At 38.4% G+C, this 16,462-nt stretch overlaps 4 protein-coding genes across 4 annotated transcripts; 1 reads left to right on the top strand and 3 right to left on the bottom strand.

Moving 5' to 3' along the window:
- Window positions 1-1,305: 1,305 nt before the first annotated feature.
- On the top strand, window positions 1,306-4,753 carry lim2.5 (lens intrinsic membrane protein 2.5). The gene is made up of 5 exons (XM_034240022.1): window positions 1,306-1,454; window positions 2,793-3,005; window positions 3,793-3,942; window positions 4,134-4,268; window positions 4,625-4,753. Exons 2-5 carry the CDS (start codon window positions 2,828-2,830, stop codon window positions 4,684-4,686), a joined length of 525 nt encoding a protein of 174 aa, XP_034095913.1. The 5' UTR covers window positions 1,306-1,454; window positions 2,793-2,827; the 3' UTR covers window positions 4,687-4,753.
- si:ch211-231m23.4 (free fatty acid receptor 3) lies at window positions 4,402-6,026 on the bottom strand. The gene has a single exon (XM_034240012.1). The coding sequence runs from the start codon at window positions 5,932-5,934 to the stop codon at window positions 5,029-5,031; it is 906 nt and encodes a 301-aa protein (XP_034095903.1). The 5' UTR covers window positions 5,935-6,026; the 3' UTR covers window positions 4,402-5,028.
- LOC117562169 (myelin-associated glycoprotein-like) lies at window positions 5,684-11,475 on the bottom strand. Its single transcript, XM_034240000.1, has 12 exons — window positions 11,424-11,475; window positions 11,214-11,289; window positions 11,006-11,102; window positions 9,921-10,277; window positions 9,423-9,713; window positions 9,062-9,325; window positions 8,166-8,426; window positions 7,988-8,084; window positions 7,861-7,902; window positions 7,716-7,772; window positions 7,319-7,500; window positions 5,684-5,941 (listed from the first exon to the last, which is right to left on the bottom strand). Exons 2-11 carry the CDS (start codon window positions 11,241-11,243, stop codon window positions 7,365-7,367), a joined length of 1,632 nt encoding a protein of 543 aa, XP_034095891.1. The 5' UTR covers window positions 11,244-11,289; window positions 11,424-11,475; the 3' UTR covers window positions 5,684-5,941; window positions 7,319-7,364.
- A 197-nt stretch (window positions 11,476-11,672) lies between these two features.
- Window positions 11,673-15,647, bottom strand: LOC117562202 (sialic acid-binding Ig-like lectin 13). The gene is given in 9 exon segments (XM_034240054.1): window positions 11,673-12,173; window positions 12,175-12,239; window positions 12,321-12,417; window positions 12,840-12,918; window positions 13,443-13,757; window positions 14,033-14,344; window positions 14,556-14,906; window positions 15,190-15,262; window positions 15,635-15,647. Coding segments are annotated over 8 exon segments (1,467 nt in total). The 5' UTR covers window positions 15,236-15,262; window positions 15,635-15,647; the 3' UTR covers window positions 11,673-11,971.
- Window positions 15,648-16,462: the final 815 nt, after the last annotated feature.

Here is a 16,462-nt window from a genome sequence, read left to right as displayed (position 1 = left end):
AGCTGCTTCCTGTGGAGGTCAGTAAAGGTTATACCTGATTCTTGACACACCAGTGTCTATCTCTTTCTCATGTCTCAGATAACCAGCCATCATACCATGCACATTTATTATTTAATATAATAGGTGATTTTCATGTGGAGGATTTTACTTGGTGCTTTGTTTCATTCCATCTCTATTTAAATGTTTCTACACCACCAACGGACAAATGCAGATTACAGATTTTACCTGAACAGTCGATGTGAAAACAACCCACTCACCATATTTGAGTTGTTTTTTTGTTTGTTTTTTAAGATCACTTTGGTAAAGGGCATGCTTATTACTCAAATGAGGAAGCTGAAGAGTTCACAGTAGGAGAATGAGTCAGTAAGGTACACATACTAACCACAAAAATAAGAACGATACTTTACTGCTAGAGTTCTAATGTACCCCAAACCCAAAATAGATATGTGCAGTTTAAAGATAATGCTGTTTTAGTTTTCCTAGTATGAGACTTTTTTCATGTGTCCACCTTAGAAATAAGCCTGGTACCTTGTGTTTTTATCTTTTGCATTATTCATTATCAAGCAGGGTATGCTTATTGTATTGTCTTCTAAATTTAATTACCTACAAAAATCCCTTATGTGGAATAATTAGGTAGTTAATTACAAAAGATGGAATCACTGCTCAGGTGTCCCAGAGCGCATTTTCCTGAATATTAACACAGACCATCTGACATGTAATTACCTGTGCTCAAATTACTTTAATAACCTCGAATAACGCATCCATCATAGCAGCTGTTAATGCTTTAATGAAGTTGTGTGAATAACATTGCTACGTGTGTACTATTTGTGTTATTATATGCATGTCAAATATAGCATTATGAACACTTTTTCTTATTCAGTATTTGGCAGCCTTTTACTGTCAGTGTTTCTGCAATGGTGTTACATATTCAGAGTGAACATGTCAAGCACTCTGTTTTTTAAGCAGCTCTTTGGTCATGGGTCTGTTGTAAGCGTGTCCCCGTAACCACACCCCAGCCACAGTGAAAGAAAGTGTGCGCTTCAGCATGTTCCATTGACCGGTGCAGTACTGCAAGCCTTTGCATATCCACAGTTCCAGAATGCCATATAGAACAACAGACGGGGACTGTAGTGCAGCGCCCTCGTATACCACACCCTCCCCCATCAGCATCCATCACCCTCCCCTCTCCCCTGACCCCCCAAAATACTCCCATGTAGTTCAGTGTGAAAGAGTCACGTGGCTTTTGACCCACCAGCTCAAGTGCATTTGTTCTGTGCTGATTGTTTTAGAGGATTGTGCCTCCATCAACAGAAAAGTGGAGGGGATAACTTTTTGGAGTTCAGCCTAGGGATTCCTCTTTGACGTTTCGCTCTCTCCCAGCTTGCACTCTCTCTCACTCTTTCCCTGAGGAAAGGCTGGTACTTAAGACGATTAATTTATCCTGAGAAATTCAGGTAAGATGATGTTGGGTCGTTTGTTAATTGCTGCTGCCACTTAGATGTGGGATACAAATAATAAATATCATATCAGAACATGTTAACCAGAAAGTGTATGTCTTACAGGTGGCCTAGGGCCTCCACCATGTGAGAGTGACAGGCTTTCAATACATAGCTCGCATTATCCACATTCAATGTGCCTTTTTGCGTAAATGTGTGATGCATAAATTGTTTTTGTTTATTACATGATACATTTCTCATGGTTCTTTGCCATTTTTCTGGTTCCTTTCATGTGTACAGAGAAATCTAAGCTGTTTACACCCCTCCATAAGAGTATTGATGATGCATGTTATCTCTGAAAGCTCAGAGCTAAAGGGATGCCATTGGCACAGATGTGTTACATGTTCTGCCGGCTCATTTCTCTTGCCATTTCATATCAATCTTTTGTTGTCATGCTTAAAACATCAGTTACGGTCTGTGCAGCTTCACAGGAGAAATGGTTTAACCTAAGGGATATCTTTTAGGAGTTGGACACATTTCTCAAAAGTGACCTCTTTCTTTTAAGCTTTAGCTTTTGTTTGAAACCCTTGTTCAATATTTAATTTGTGGCTTTATTTGTATCCTCTATTATCTTTCATATTTTCTTCAGCTATTTGCTGATTTGGGTTTCATGTGGTTGGTCTTGGTAATTGACGTATTCAGTTAGTGTGAAAAGCATGTTCAAACAGAGAGAGAGAGAGAGTCCATATGAGCTAAATGTATTGTCAGTATGATTACTCTGTCCAGTCCAGCAGCTCTCAGGGATAGGCAAACACAGCTAGACTATAGCTCTAACATCCTCGTGTATATTTGGGCAGCTTCCTCCTTGAACGAGGTACACATATTGCTGAAACACATCTCTGACTCAAAGGTCACAAAGAGTCTACCAAAATGAGTCAGTATTTGAGGAAATGTTGTGGTAAACACTGCTGCCAGGAAGTTGTTTAAATGGTTGGAGTTAATGGTATGTGGCAGTGAAAATGTTGTTTTAAGCTCCTAGGCCTGCAGGGTAATTCTGAATAGGAAATGTAAATCAACGTCTTCCCTTCATTAAATACTAAAATGGTTGTGTTTTAACTGTAGCTCAACGATAAGCCCCCATTTTCACCTGTGGCGGTGTTGGCCCATATCACAGCAGACTGACTACACTTTTTTTCCTGCCTCTGCATCCTCTCCTCAGGCCATTCCTGTATCTTTAATACATCTCCTACTGAAAAAGCATTAAGACTAAAGCTACAAACCATGTTAAAAAGACTCACGATATTGCTACAAGTACACTTGCAACACTGACTTCCATCTTGTTTTTCTCCTGCACAGTGCATAAAGCCTAGACCACTTTCCTAGTGTCACTCATGATGCACAGCTTCATGGGAGGGGGCCTCTTTTGTGCCATTGTGGGAAACATCCTGTTGGTGGTGTCCGCAGCCACAGACTACTGGATGCAGTACCGTCTGTCCGGCAGCTTTGCCCACCAGGGCCTGTGGAGGTACTGCATGTCTGGCAAGTGTTACATGCAGACTGACAGCATTGGTAAGTGGGAAATACATTCTTCTTCCCCTAATAATTCCCTTGTCTCCCTGAATCAATAACTCACCTTTTTTAGGTGACTTTCATGACTTCCAGGCCGAGTAGAACGACAGCAACAATGGTGGAACAAATATTTACATCTTTTACCTAACAATAAGAGTCTAAAGTCATGCTGGCTGCTCTATAAAGCTGTATTTAGTTTAATGCTAATGTCAGCATGCTAGCATGTTCACAAGGACAATGTTAATGTGCTGATGATAAGCATGTGTAATGTAACAAGTTAACCAGCTTTTTAGCATGCTAAAATGAGCTTATAATGACTTAATACAAAGAAAAGATGAGGCTGATAGGAAAGTTATTAGTTTTGTAGGTATTTGGTCGAAAGGTATTGTTAAAGTTACATTTTGGCCTAATGATCAAATGTTCAAAATGTTTTAGTGCTGGACTGATATAACTATTCCTTGAACGTTCATATCTGGCTACACATTTAAATACTGCAATAATATAGTATACAAAAAAGGAATAGCATCTTACTGAAGTAAAATCAATAAAACCCTTTTAAAAGTTTAAACTTTTCATTCTGTTTAACAGTAAGTGACAGGCTTTTTTAACACTTCATAACAACATTTCGTAGTTTGGATGTGTCTGGAGTTAAATTGGTCAGTTTCATTATAGCGAGTTTTCAAATGACCCCGAGTACATTTTTAGTATGAAACTGTTCATATCAAATTAAAGGTTTATCATGGTTAACATAATATTCTATATCATATCTTCGTTCTCTCTCCTACAGCCTACTGGAATGCCACTCGTGCTTTCATGATCCTTTCTGCCATGTCATGCTTTGCTGGCATCATCGCAGGAATCCTCTCATTTGCCCACTTTTCGGCCTTTGAGAGGTTCAACCGCTCATTTGCTGCTGGGATCATGTTCTTTGTTTCAAGTGAGTCAAGGATACAATCAACCAAATTACGTCATTTTTTCCCCCCCATCATATCTGCCATTATTATTTAATTTGTATATCAATAAAGTTTACTACGCCTGCTATTGAAACTCTTCCAACTTCCAACTGAGATGAACTTAACTTTTATGGATATTATTTTAATATGTGTCACTCTCTGCCCAATACGACAGCTCTCTTTGTTCTGCTTGCAATGGCCATTTACACTGGAGTGACTGTGAACTTCCTGGGCAAGCGCTTTGGGGACTGGCGCTTCTCTTGGTCCTACATACTAGGCTGGGTGGCACTGCTCATGAACTTCTTTGCAGGTTTGTTCAAATTAAATAGTGCAGTAAAGTTGGTGTAACTACTTTCTATATCAGTTTGACTCTTTTTTTTAAATATGACATTGTTATTTGCACACAGAGAAAACGTTATAAACCTTAATTAACAGCTCAGCTCAGCACACAAACACTTGAATTTTATTTACAGAAATTGTTGGTTACTACAGACTTTTTAGCTTTTATTTTGCACTTAAATGCTAACAATACAGTTTTCAGTCTCACACATCAGTAACTTTAACGCAAGAGAATATGTCTTGCTGTCAAACATTGTGTATTACAGGACAACAGATTGTTATAGTGCCATAAACTTGTGGTAACATGACCTATGTTTTGTTTTGCAGGTATATTCTACATGTGTGCCTACAGAATGCATGAGTGCAGAAGAGTTGCAGGCCCACGTTAAAGTAAACAGGAAATAATGTGTCAAGGGTGCAAAGAATAACAGTTCCCTTTCGAAAATTGAGAATTAACTGTAAAATAATAAAATTTGGAATTTGCTTATGCACCAAAGATAACTTGTGGTTTTGTCATAAAATGTTTTGTTATGGAAAGCAGGTCTTTGAGCAGGATGTTATAATCTTAACATAATATTGTGTTACTTATTAACAGCAAACCATGTGAGACGTGGTTTAATTAAGGAACTGAACTATTAAAGCAATCTGTAAAGCATAACAAATGCCAAAAATAATAATCATTATATACAATACAACAAGAATATTTCAGCTGGATGTGTTGTATTATAGACTTAGCTAGAGTTAGTGGGCTGTTCTCCTGAAACAGTGAATACACACTTCTTGAAAATCAACTTTTTACCAATGCCCTGGAAAGTGGAGGAGGAAAAGTAGAAGATGATGGGATCAATACAGGTGTTGAAGGTGCTAAGCAGCAAGGTGTAGTGCCTCCATTTGGGGCTCTCACCCTCTAAGAAACCCATTAAGTGAGAGATGTTGTACGGCAGCACACAGATGAGAAACACAGCGAGAGTCCCCAAGGCCATGCCGATGGCCTTCTGCTTCTGCTTCAGGGATATCCTGGGGCGACTGTACAGGATAACGATGCAGCTCAAGTAGCAGTAAACACAAATTAAAAGAGGTATTACGCAGAGTACAAAGAAAAACTCCAAACGTACAGGGAGGACGATCGTCAGCTGCTGCGCCGTAAAGTTCTCATAGCAAACACCGGAGTCTTCGCTGGATAGGGATGGTAGGTGCTGGGTAATAAAAGTGATGCTGCAGTGTGCTGTTGTAATCAGCCAAATAGCAGCACTGATAATCATCGCATACACAGGTTTCTGCAGCTTATGATAGGTGATGGGGAAAGCTAGTGCAATGTAGCGAACCACACTGACTGCCATTAGCAACAAGGAGCTGCTGTAGATTGTTGAGAAGAAGATAAAGGAGGTGATGGAGCACAGGACGCTGGATAAATGCCATTGCATGCCTGACACTGCCTCATGCATCTTGAGAGGAAGGATGATCAGAAAGAGCAGGTCAGAGACCGTCAGATTGAGAAGCAGGATGTCTGTTAAAACGGGCTTGGAGTTGATCTTGACGCTGAAGGCGTAGAGAGCCACAAGGTTTGTTGGGAGGCCAAGGAGAAAGGAAATGATGTAAACTGAGAGAATGACCTCACTCCTCACCCCTGGTTCCATTTTTATCCTATTCCAAAGAAAAAAGACAAGTTATTAAGCAATTCATTTTGACGATGTGACCATGGTCAACAAAAGAAACACTCCTGCTGATACATAATGAATTATGAAGGAATATTTGTTTAAAGTTTAAACAACCACATCATTGGGACAGAAGATAGGACGTTTTGAATTTGGGTTGTATGAGGTACATCTATAGTCAGTGTAATACCTAAAGTAGAATACATGGTGTCAAGTGGAAAAAGCTTGGACTATAGACACAGGACCTAAGTAATGCACTACAGAGTTTTTGGGCAGCAGAAAATATATATTTTAACAACCTAAAAAAATGCCAACGCTATCAGTTTAAATGTACACTATATTGAGAAAGTATTCTCCACTTTTGTGCTCGACATCCTTTTATGTTGGCGAACTAAAACCCTAATATTGCTCCATCCCCGTTTTAAAGCCACCACTCCTTTGTCAAAAACAGTCATTTCACAATGCAGAAGATGAGAGTTGCTTGTCTAATGCTGCCTCAATTATTTAGGTGGTTTGTGTAATTATGTTTATTCGTTGGCTCTGAACTTAATCATCAAACACTGTTTTTGTCAAAGTAGCATTTTGTCTTTAAAGAGAGCATAGATAACAACATCAATTCCCCGGTACCTCATACAAGCACTCTATGATTACAGAACAATTTAAAATAAACAAACCATATCGGCTCTCAGGTTCCAAAAACCAGATGTGGGAATTTCATTTGCAAAGATAATCTGAAATGTTTGATTAAATAAATGATTGTATTTACTCACATACACTGGACGTTTTCTCAAGTGTTTGGCCTTCAAATAAATAAACACTAAAGCTTAGTGCTGTTTGTCTTGCTGTGTGTTTCATCAAAGACAATATGGTTCAAAGATGAGCTGATATATAAAGTTCCAGAAGCAGCAGTCCCTTTCTATTCCGGTATGACTCACTGATATTATTTCTACATTGAGCAATGAACACACACCCATTGGTTAATATTAACCAAAATGCAAAATGGAAGCTCATGTTGACTTTCGTGTTAGGCATGTTATTTAAGGACCAGTGGATCTCTACAGTAATAAAACCTCATATAACATTTTGAATTTTATTAAGACAAGAGCCTGCTTTTATTTGCAGCTGGATCAGATAAAGGGTCATTACAGATTAACAAATTATTCTTCTATATCATCATAGAAACAAAACTAATAATAGCAATAGTTACACAAATCTCATTTGATTCTTGGAAAAATGTGGTGTTAAGGTCTTCCCCTGCTAACAATCTAATCTATGTATAGAGTTTTAAAATCTTGAATGCTACTTTGAGTGACACGTGATGGTCTGGATCATGGCATAATTTAATCATGAGTCTTAGTCACTGCACCTTTGCTTGTGGCTGTATTTTGCATTCTCTTCAGTGAGCCATTTTGTTATTGTGGTGCTGTTGAGCTCTGGTTGGTTTCTTTCATATCTTCCAAAAATTCATTGTCATAAACACAGGAAAGTCTGTCCTCATCTGAGCCTTTATCTGGTCCGCATGGTGATAGTATGTCCTCAGCTTGAAATCTGATTGAGAGAGAGGAAGGGAGAGACAAAGAGCGGTAGGGGAGAAGTGGGTAAATGAAAACCGACTTGATACTGTTATCTTCCATTCTATATATTTTTTGTTTGTTTGAGGTGTAAGAGAAAAGACAAAAATAAATTGGACTATGTAAAACAATCTATCCGTTTTGTCAGTTTCCACCTTATACATACATTTGGAACACAATAGTTTTATTTACCTTTCAAAGTTGCCATATCTCTCTTCTTGTTCTGCGATGTCAGGTAAGCTTTGTTCCCTTAAAAAAAAAATGCAAAACAAAAAGATGTGATTTGAATTTAGAAATTTGAAATAAATAATAGACAACTGATACATTCCAGTTTTACCTTAAAAGGATATCAGTGTTGCACACAACGTATGCTGGCGGTCTGTGGATAATACAACAACAATAGAACGATTATTCACAGCTCTACTGTACATGTATGTACATGACAAAGAGTGAAGTCTCCCAACCTGTTTCTCCATGTTTCCCTGCAAATGAACACTGCACTTCCAAATAGCAAACCAATTCCTGGGATCACAAAAGCTAACAGCCAGATAAACATGGAGGCTGTGAAAGAAAAATATAAATAAATAAAATACTCTTGATCTGCCTTTAAGTGTAGTTAGGGGAAACACAATAGTGACTTACATGTTTCTACGGACAGCAATTTTGTGTTGCTGCCCAGGTAGTTTGTGGCGGTGCAACATATGTTGGATTGCTTTTGAGCTGCACAATTTATTTCCCCAGAGACTAGATTTGTGGAAACAAAGCTGAAGGAAGACGGAAGAGTGTAATTTCCATCAATGGTCCAGTGTATAGAGGGGTAAGGCGACGCTTCAGCCCTGCAGACACACTTCAGACTTTTCCCTGTCAGGAGGCAGGAGGACTCCGGTAGGATTACAGGGGCATCTAGAAAGACAGGATGTAATGTTATCTACCAAGTTATCACAATTGTCCTCTACAATGTATTGTATGATTATATTCAAAGATGCATTGTTCTTCAAAAAAACATTTGATGTTTTTGTTAAATATTTGTAGGGGATTTTAATGGCTTGTTTCTACAACGCATACTGTACCAGATATCATCCATTGTATGAACGTGTGCAGGCTAATCACAGGAAACCTGCACCCTATTTCTTGCTTGATAAACATGAACTGTGTCTTTGCTGTTATTATTTACACTGTTAGTTTTGAAAGAAAAGTATAGCTTATACAATTTTACATAACTGAACATATTTTAACGCCATATAAAATATAACCAATAAATGCATAAAATACAAATAAATGTGCGGATGGTTATTCTGTTAAATCAGCACGTCGGAGCGGAAGGTACGGTTACATTGCAATTTGCAAGCTTGCTATGAATTGTGTCAGGTGGTATTAAAGGACCAGGCGCCTTAATGGATGTAGTTACTTTTCTCTGGTGGTGTTGTTCAGTAGCCAGCTGAGCAATATCTTGGTATGAATGTTTAGCACTTTAGTAAATTAAGATTTCATCAGTACACTCTAGAGGAATAGAGGACATGGAATATAATTGTTTTTACATTGAACGTCCAGATCCAACCAGTCGGACTGCCTTGTTCCAATGTCATTGTAAGCGATGCAGGAGAGAGAGGTATCTCGCGTGATATTGTTGAAGGGTCTTTTTTTCTCAGTTGAATTTATTCCCTTGATCTGACCCATCTGTCTTCTGAGCCATTTGTACGTGTGTGGTTGTGGGTTACAGTCAGCAGCACAGTCCAGGGTGACACTGCCACCCTCCATCACTGGTTCCTTTTGCTGTGTCAGGGTCACATTCACAGGTTCATCTGTGGAGAAAGAAAATCACAAACAATACATATAGTAATTCCTGGCAAGTGAATCTACTCCTGTAATTATTTTGACGAGGTAAACTGTATCACTTACATAAAACGTTGAGTGTTGTCCGTTCACTTTCTTTGGTGAACTTTGCAGAGCACCACATTTTGCTGTTATGCATTTTATAGGTTGCTAGTCCATGAAGTGTCTCTGTATGCCACCATTGGCCCTGTCCAAGCGTGTCAAAAGTCATTGAAGTGGAGTCGTTTAGAAATGGACTTTTGTTCCAATGAAGGGATGGTGGTGAGGAAGGGCAGGGGTGCTTTACGCTGCAGTTAGCCTGGAACATCTCCCCATTCACTATCCGTTTCTGAATCTGCATTTTAATAGTGTTTCTCTCTGGAAGTCAAAACAAAATGATAATGGAAAAAAAAACTAGTAAAAGTGTAGATACAGAACTATACATTTTTAGATTGACAATTGTGTAAAGAAATGGCATATGGGAATTATTATTTCCAATGGCATTTTTCCCTTCACTTTATATATCTCACCCTGGTTAACCTGGCATTCTTATGATAATAGTTTACAAATACTTAGCCTTCTTACCGACAGAGATAGTTACAGTTTGATGATGGAATTTCTGAGTTGAGTCAGAGTCTGGGTCGATCCAAACATAAGTTCGTAGGTTGTTGTCGGATGTTTTTACATTATCTATCATCAGGCTGCAGTTCCCCTCTGAAGCTTCACCCAGTATTGATGTGCGTCCTCTGAACTGTTTTTCCACTGCATTGGGACGGCGTCCATCATACACAACAGGATAATTTATTGTATGGTACTGGTACCATATGACCCTAGAATGAGGTTTTGTCTGACATGGCACCACAACACAGCTCCCCTCCACTGCAGTAACTGTTTTGGGTACATTGATGTTCCAGCTGATCACCTGCTGAAGCATTGAGATGCCTTCGTGGGGTGAGAGGAGGGGGTAGTTTAGAGATAACAAATGTTAGTTGCGGTTGGTCTATTTTGTGATGCTACTTTTGGTAATAGATGAGAAAGTAATGTACGTGACAACTATGAATTATTCTGCACATGTAACTGAGAGAGCCGATTAACCACAGCGCTGAGTGTGCTGCAGTATTAGAGACATTTAACCATAGCAGAGTGACAGGAAATCAATTCCTATGACTTCTTGGAAACAAAAAGTAAAAATAATTCTGTAACAAACCATATTACTTTTAAAGCCGTTTACAGCTAGAACTTATTAAAACATATAAGGACTTTACATCAGCCTTTTTCTTCTATGCTGATGCACTACATTGCAAATTGGCTTCAAATGGTGTGGTAATGCAGCATTAGTAATGCATTTACACCAGTTTACACCACTTAAGCCTTTTTTTGTTTAAATGTAATGCGAGTAACTTTACACACACAAAAAACAACTGCAACTGTGTAATAATAATGTTGGGAGTAATGAAAGTAGTAATTGTTATTGATTTGTCTGTATTTCATAATTTTTCAGTTTTATTGCTGCTTTTTACTTTTTCTATGTCGCAGCAAAACTCTCATACATTTGGAATAGGCCTAGTTCTCTTAAGATGAAACTCATATTTGAAATACTAGCTCATTGTGTTATCTTTTAATCTTTAAAATGTAGAGAAGAAACATAAACAGATAAAGCTTAATATTACCAGTAAACAAGCCGAGCAGTCTGAACAGAAGTGCAGTTCCCATCGAAGAAAGTAGTCGCTGTATACATTTAGTAAGCCACCTTTGACAACAGAATTTCTGAAACACAGCAGCGTTACACATGTTACTTTAATTACAGTTTAAAATATTTGTGTTATTTCTGTACATTACTTTGGTCTTTTATACTGTGGTACAGGAAACTGTATATACCGAGCAGATTTTCGATGTCGAGTCACACATCAATCATATAAATCCATATGTTACTGCAAATCCTTTAGAGCAGTCACTTTTGAACACTTAAAGGCCTGAAGCACCTCATTATCAGAGTAGCAATTACACACTATTATTCTGTAGTACTGTATTGAGAATTTGAAATGTAGGATTCATGTTTTAATTGAGTTGATTGACAGGAGCGCTTACCTTGTCAGACGATCTGCTGCATGTGTCTACGATTGCCCACTGATGTATAAGTCCACCTCCGCCTCTCTACACCCACCATGGTATCGGTGTCAAACAGGAAACTTGCTCACCTTATTTAAGGCAGTCAGCCAGAGCATTAGTTTTCTGTTCATGTTAGGCCTGTGACCATATATACTTACTTTGAACAAAAAAGTCAATGTTAAAAAAGCTTCATAAAGAAAATAAACCACACTGACACTGAACAAAATGTCACCAGCAGGGACTCTTTTAATTAACACATGCCAACATCAATATAAGAAAGAAAATGCAGTGTCTTATAATAATAATATGCATTACACAGTAAATAATGAAAATGTTTCATTATTATTAATCTAAATATATATTTCCCATCTCCAGCATTGCTCACAAAGCTTCAGCGTATGCCTCTTTTTTTATTTTTTTTCATTTATGTATTTATTCAAACAAGGACCATGCATACAAATACATGAATATCAGAAAAGAGAAGAGATGTTTTATGCCGGATCAGAGTCCTGAATTTCTCTGACCTTTCACCTCTCCTCCTCCAGAGAGGCGCTTCCCGGCTGATGCATGTCCACAGAGTTTTCTGTCTTCTTCTTGGAATTCCAATTCACACTAGAGTAAATAACAGTATTGCCTTTCTCCTTCTCTGAGCTTTTACGGGCTCCTTCTGCATTGTTTTGTCTCATGCCTTGCAAGTTGGTGCTGTTTGGCTCAGAGATGATTGTGGTGGGCGACATCTGCCTGTCTCAGCGCTTCGCTGTTGACATAAATGTCTTCTTCTGTTGTGTTTGGTATCTATACAATTAAAGAGACAACATCAGCTAACGGTGAAAGAGAACTAGGAATAGAAAACTGCTTGGCTTTAAGTCAATGTACCTCATTGCCCTCTCCACTCGTTAGAAGTTGGCTCATAACTGTGCTGGTGTCCCCCGTGCGTTGACCCTCCTGAAGGTTGTGTTGGGTCCGCCGAATCCTGGCAAAGGCAATAGTACATTCAACTATGTGTAATTTTTCATGTATTCATCAACAGGATGAAACCACTGATCACAGTGAAAGCACAGAAAAGGAAATAGCTTAAAGGAACTAAATGTCATGGATATGAATTTAAACTCTGTTAAGGGTGTTCATTTTAGTCAGCCAAGTGGAGGTTTAAACTATCAGAGTGATGAGATGTACATGTCGGGATTGACAAGTGCTGTTTGACATGTTTTTATAATATACACCAGTGTTGGCAGTGATCCTTTATGAAAAGGCACTTTTCCTCTTCCTCTTGTCTTTCCTAAAATCATTGTTATGAAGGTACATTTTGCAGTTGCAATTTGAAAGTACCCTGTTGAATGTGTTTTGATGAATAAAGACAGAGTCCAAGTTATATAGTGCAACACTTTACCCTACCTGATAACAAACAGCAGAGCACAGACTAGTACTAATAGAGTGCAAACTGTGGTGATGAAGACTGGAAACATCACTCGATCTGAAACAAACAAGGGACAATAAAAGTATAGGAGTTTATTAATTGGATAACAGTTTGGACTTACTCTATACACAGACATTCCACCAGCAGTTGTTAACTCAAATGTGTTATCACCACCACTCATCACCTCGTACTCACTTTTAACTAATACGTTAGCAGTATGCTAGATAGAAGAAATGAGGGTGTGTTCACACCTCAGGAAGTCACACCAGAATTTCCATCCATTTTCACACATTTGTGAAATGTGTTGAATAACAACACTAGGTTCCCCTGCCACATACAATACCCACTCCCACTTGGCTACCTCAGGCATTTCTGGTCATTTAATTATTTCAAAAATGAATGCAATACTTCATAGAAACCAATCCAAAAGTATTTCAAACATAATTGGTTGTCTCTAGTGTATAAACCTAGTCCATATCTCAATACACAAATAAATAAATATCTTGATTTCACCGGAATTTCCGTAAATCCTAGATTCCAGCTAACCAATAACATTTGAATTCAGGGCACATAAGACAGACCTTGGCTGTTTGCAGATGTTTCAGGCCCAAGGCTGTTGACACAGAATAGTTGACTGGCAGATCCCAGGGAGTTGTAGCTGCGGCAGAGCAGGGTGGAAAGATCCCTCTCCTCATGTCGACTCACAGCAATGATGCTCCTCAGACCTGTGTCATTCAGAGGCTCATAACTGATGGAGAACATGTCAGAGTGATTGACAGGTGACCCATCCAAATACCACTGTAAGGTGGGAGAAGGGTTTCCAGCGGTCTTGCAGGAACAGTTGAGCTGGGCTTCATCTTTGGTGCAATCAGATGATGGCAAGATCTGTGGAGCAACTTTAATGGATGTAGAGAAAACAGATGGGTTATAGTCAAGAATAGTCTCATCTATATATCTTAACGTTAAACAAATGTCAAGATTTAGGGAATGAAATAATAATTGAAAAGTTGTGTGTGAAAACTATCAGAATGCACATCACAGAGATTCATTATTTATTTGTAGATATTTAACACAAGGTTTTCTGCGCTGAGTCCAAAAAGTTAAGAGAAAAAGCTCAAGTCAATTAAAACATTGGTAATAGTGAGTTTCAGCAAAGGACAAGTTAACCTACATGAAATATTAGCTGTTAATCTTGTGCTAACAGCTGACTCAGCACTCCCTTCCTGTTTGTTGTAGGTGGCTGTACAGGAAATGGTCTTTCCTTGATGTTGGTGAGAAGCCGTGAAATTCACAACAGAGGTCTTGACTTCAATTTTGTCCTCATTCTCCTGCAGTGTCTCCTGACTGAGCCCCAGGCCGGGGGTCCATGTCAGAGTTGGAAGATGAGACCGACAGGGAGCTGGAGCAGAGCACACCAATCTCACCGAGGCTCCCTCCTTCACCCTCAGTGTGGAAGGAGTCAGAGTAGGTCTAGGAGGGTCGTCTGGGAAGGTATGAAGGTACATATTAAATTAGATGACTTTATTGTCATTACATAATGCAAGCAGAGTGTACATACAAACCATCCGCTGAATACACAGTCATTCCCTGTCTTTCTTTACACTATTTTTTTCAAATTGCAATAAATGCAAAACAATGTCAGGTCGGTTCTACAAGGGGAAATTAAGTTCAAATAAATAGACTTTAGAACCTACCTTTGACTGAAATATTCACGGTTGATTGCAAAAAATTATATTTCAGGGCATTGCATTCCAGTCGAAAGGCATATGTATTGCTGTCAGCAGTTTGCATGTTATTTAGGGTTGTGGTGCAGTCTTTTTTTGTCAAGTCTCCTATCAGTGTCCCCTTTATTGTAGTCTGTTGTGGATCCCTGCTGTTGAACACAACGGTTCCTTGATGAATTGTCCATACTGCTCTGCATGTGCTATCCAACGTTGGTTTATGTATGTTGGGTACGTCAAAGGAGCAGGGGATGGTCACACAGGATCCACTGAGAGCGTGTATAGTCTGTGGCATAATCACCTTAAACTCTACACACAGGGCACCTAGAACACAACAAACACATATCTGTATAAGAGTTCATCACATTTTACAATGATGAGACATCGGGAGTATTTTTTGCTGACTCGCTTACCAATAATCCAAAAAGACAACCTGCTTTTAGGTTTAAGTACAATAACAAATTATTAGCCATTCAAAAAAACCTTAATTAGCTCTCCGCAGACTTATTTTTTCTGCAGTATTGCATAAACCACTAAATGTGAAGCAAGTAAGAGTTTTTATACATTTTAGAAGAACTAATGAAAGTGTAAATGAAGTTTAACTCACCTTGCAGCAGGGAGACGGTGAGGAGGACAGTCAGAGCTGTTGCCATCTTTGTGTCTCAGAAGAGGAAGAAACTCTGGAAATATATGCAACAACATTTAGAGCATTTCATCCCTTATTAACTCAGATTTTTTGTTTAGGTTTCTTTAAAGGCCATCATTTGAACAAAATGTATCTGGATTTTAACTAAACAATTAAATGTATAATTTCTCGATTAAATACATTATTTCCCAAGTCTTTTATAAAGCTTTGATTCAACAAATGGGAAATACTGGTTAGAGCTGAGGTAAATTAGTATATGACATATTTTGAAACCAGATATAGGATAAGACATTTTATATCAATATACTTTGATGATGATGAAACATCCAAACTTTTAGATTTTAGAGTAGTTTTAAATAAATGTATCTTATTTGATATGTGCCATTTAGAAGTTATGAGGACTTACCTCTTACCTAGAGATGTTGATGTTTAGAGAAGTGAAGTGACGCTGCTTTTATAAACAGTCTGCAAGACGTGTAAATGAGGAAGGCCACATGTGTAGCACAAAGTAAAAATAATACTTTTAGCACCTTTCAACACAAGGCAATTCAAAATGCTTTACAAACATTGAAATATACGTTAAGAGCATTAAGACATAATGCAGCGGAAACACATTATAAAATGGCATTTACAAATATAATAGATAATAATAATAGAAGTTACAGTTCAGTGTTAGATGTCAATGGTTACATTTAAAAGCAGCGGCAAAAAGAAAAGTCTTCAGCCTGGATTTAAAAGTAGTCAGAGTTGCAGCGGACCTGCAGGTTTCTGGGAGTTTGTTCCAGATATTTGGAGCATAATAACTGAACGCTGCTTCTCCATGTTTAGTTCTGACTCTGGGGACAGAAAGCTGACCAGTCCCTGAAGACCTGAGAGATCTGGATGGTTCATAATGTGTCAGTAGATCATAAATGTATTTTGGGCCTAAAACCATTCAATGCTTTATAAACCAGCAGCAGTATTTTGAAATCTATTCTTTGACACACAGGAAGCCAGTGTAAAGACTTCAGAACAGGAGTGATGTGATCCACTTTCTTAGTGTCAGTGAGGACTCGAGCAGCGGCGTTCTGAATTAGAAAAAAAAATCTTTTTAGTGAGACCTGCAAAGATTAAATCCACAACAAGTAGAGCTTAAAGTATTTTTATTATTTGTATACATTATACACAGCTTATTTATATAGGAACGTCACTGGTGTTACGTGTTACCAGAAAGAAGAGTAACACCAGTGACAAT

This window comes from Gymnodraco acuticeps, unplaced genomic scaffold (genome assembly GCF_902827175.1).
Source record: "Gymnodraco acuticeps unplaced genomic scaffold, fGymAcu1.1, whole genome shotgun sequence".
Classification (NCBI taxonomy): domain Eukaryota; kingdom Metazoa; phylum Chordata; class Actinopteri; order Perciformes; family Bathydraconidae; genus Gymnodraco; species Gymnodraco acuticeps.
The sequence above is the reverse complement of the archived record's forward strand: the minus strand, read 5'-3'. Positions and strand labels throughout refer to the sequence as shown.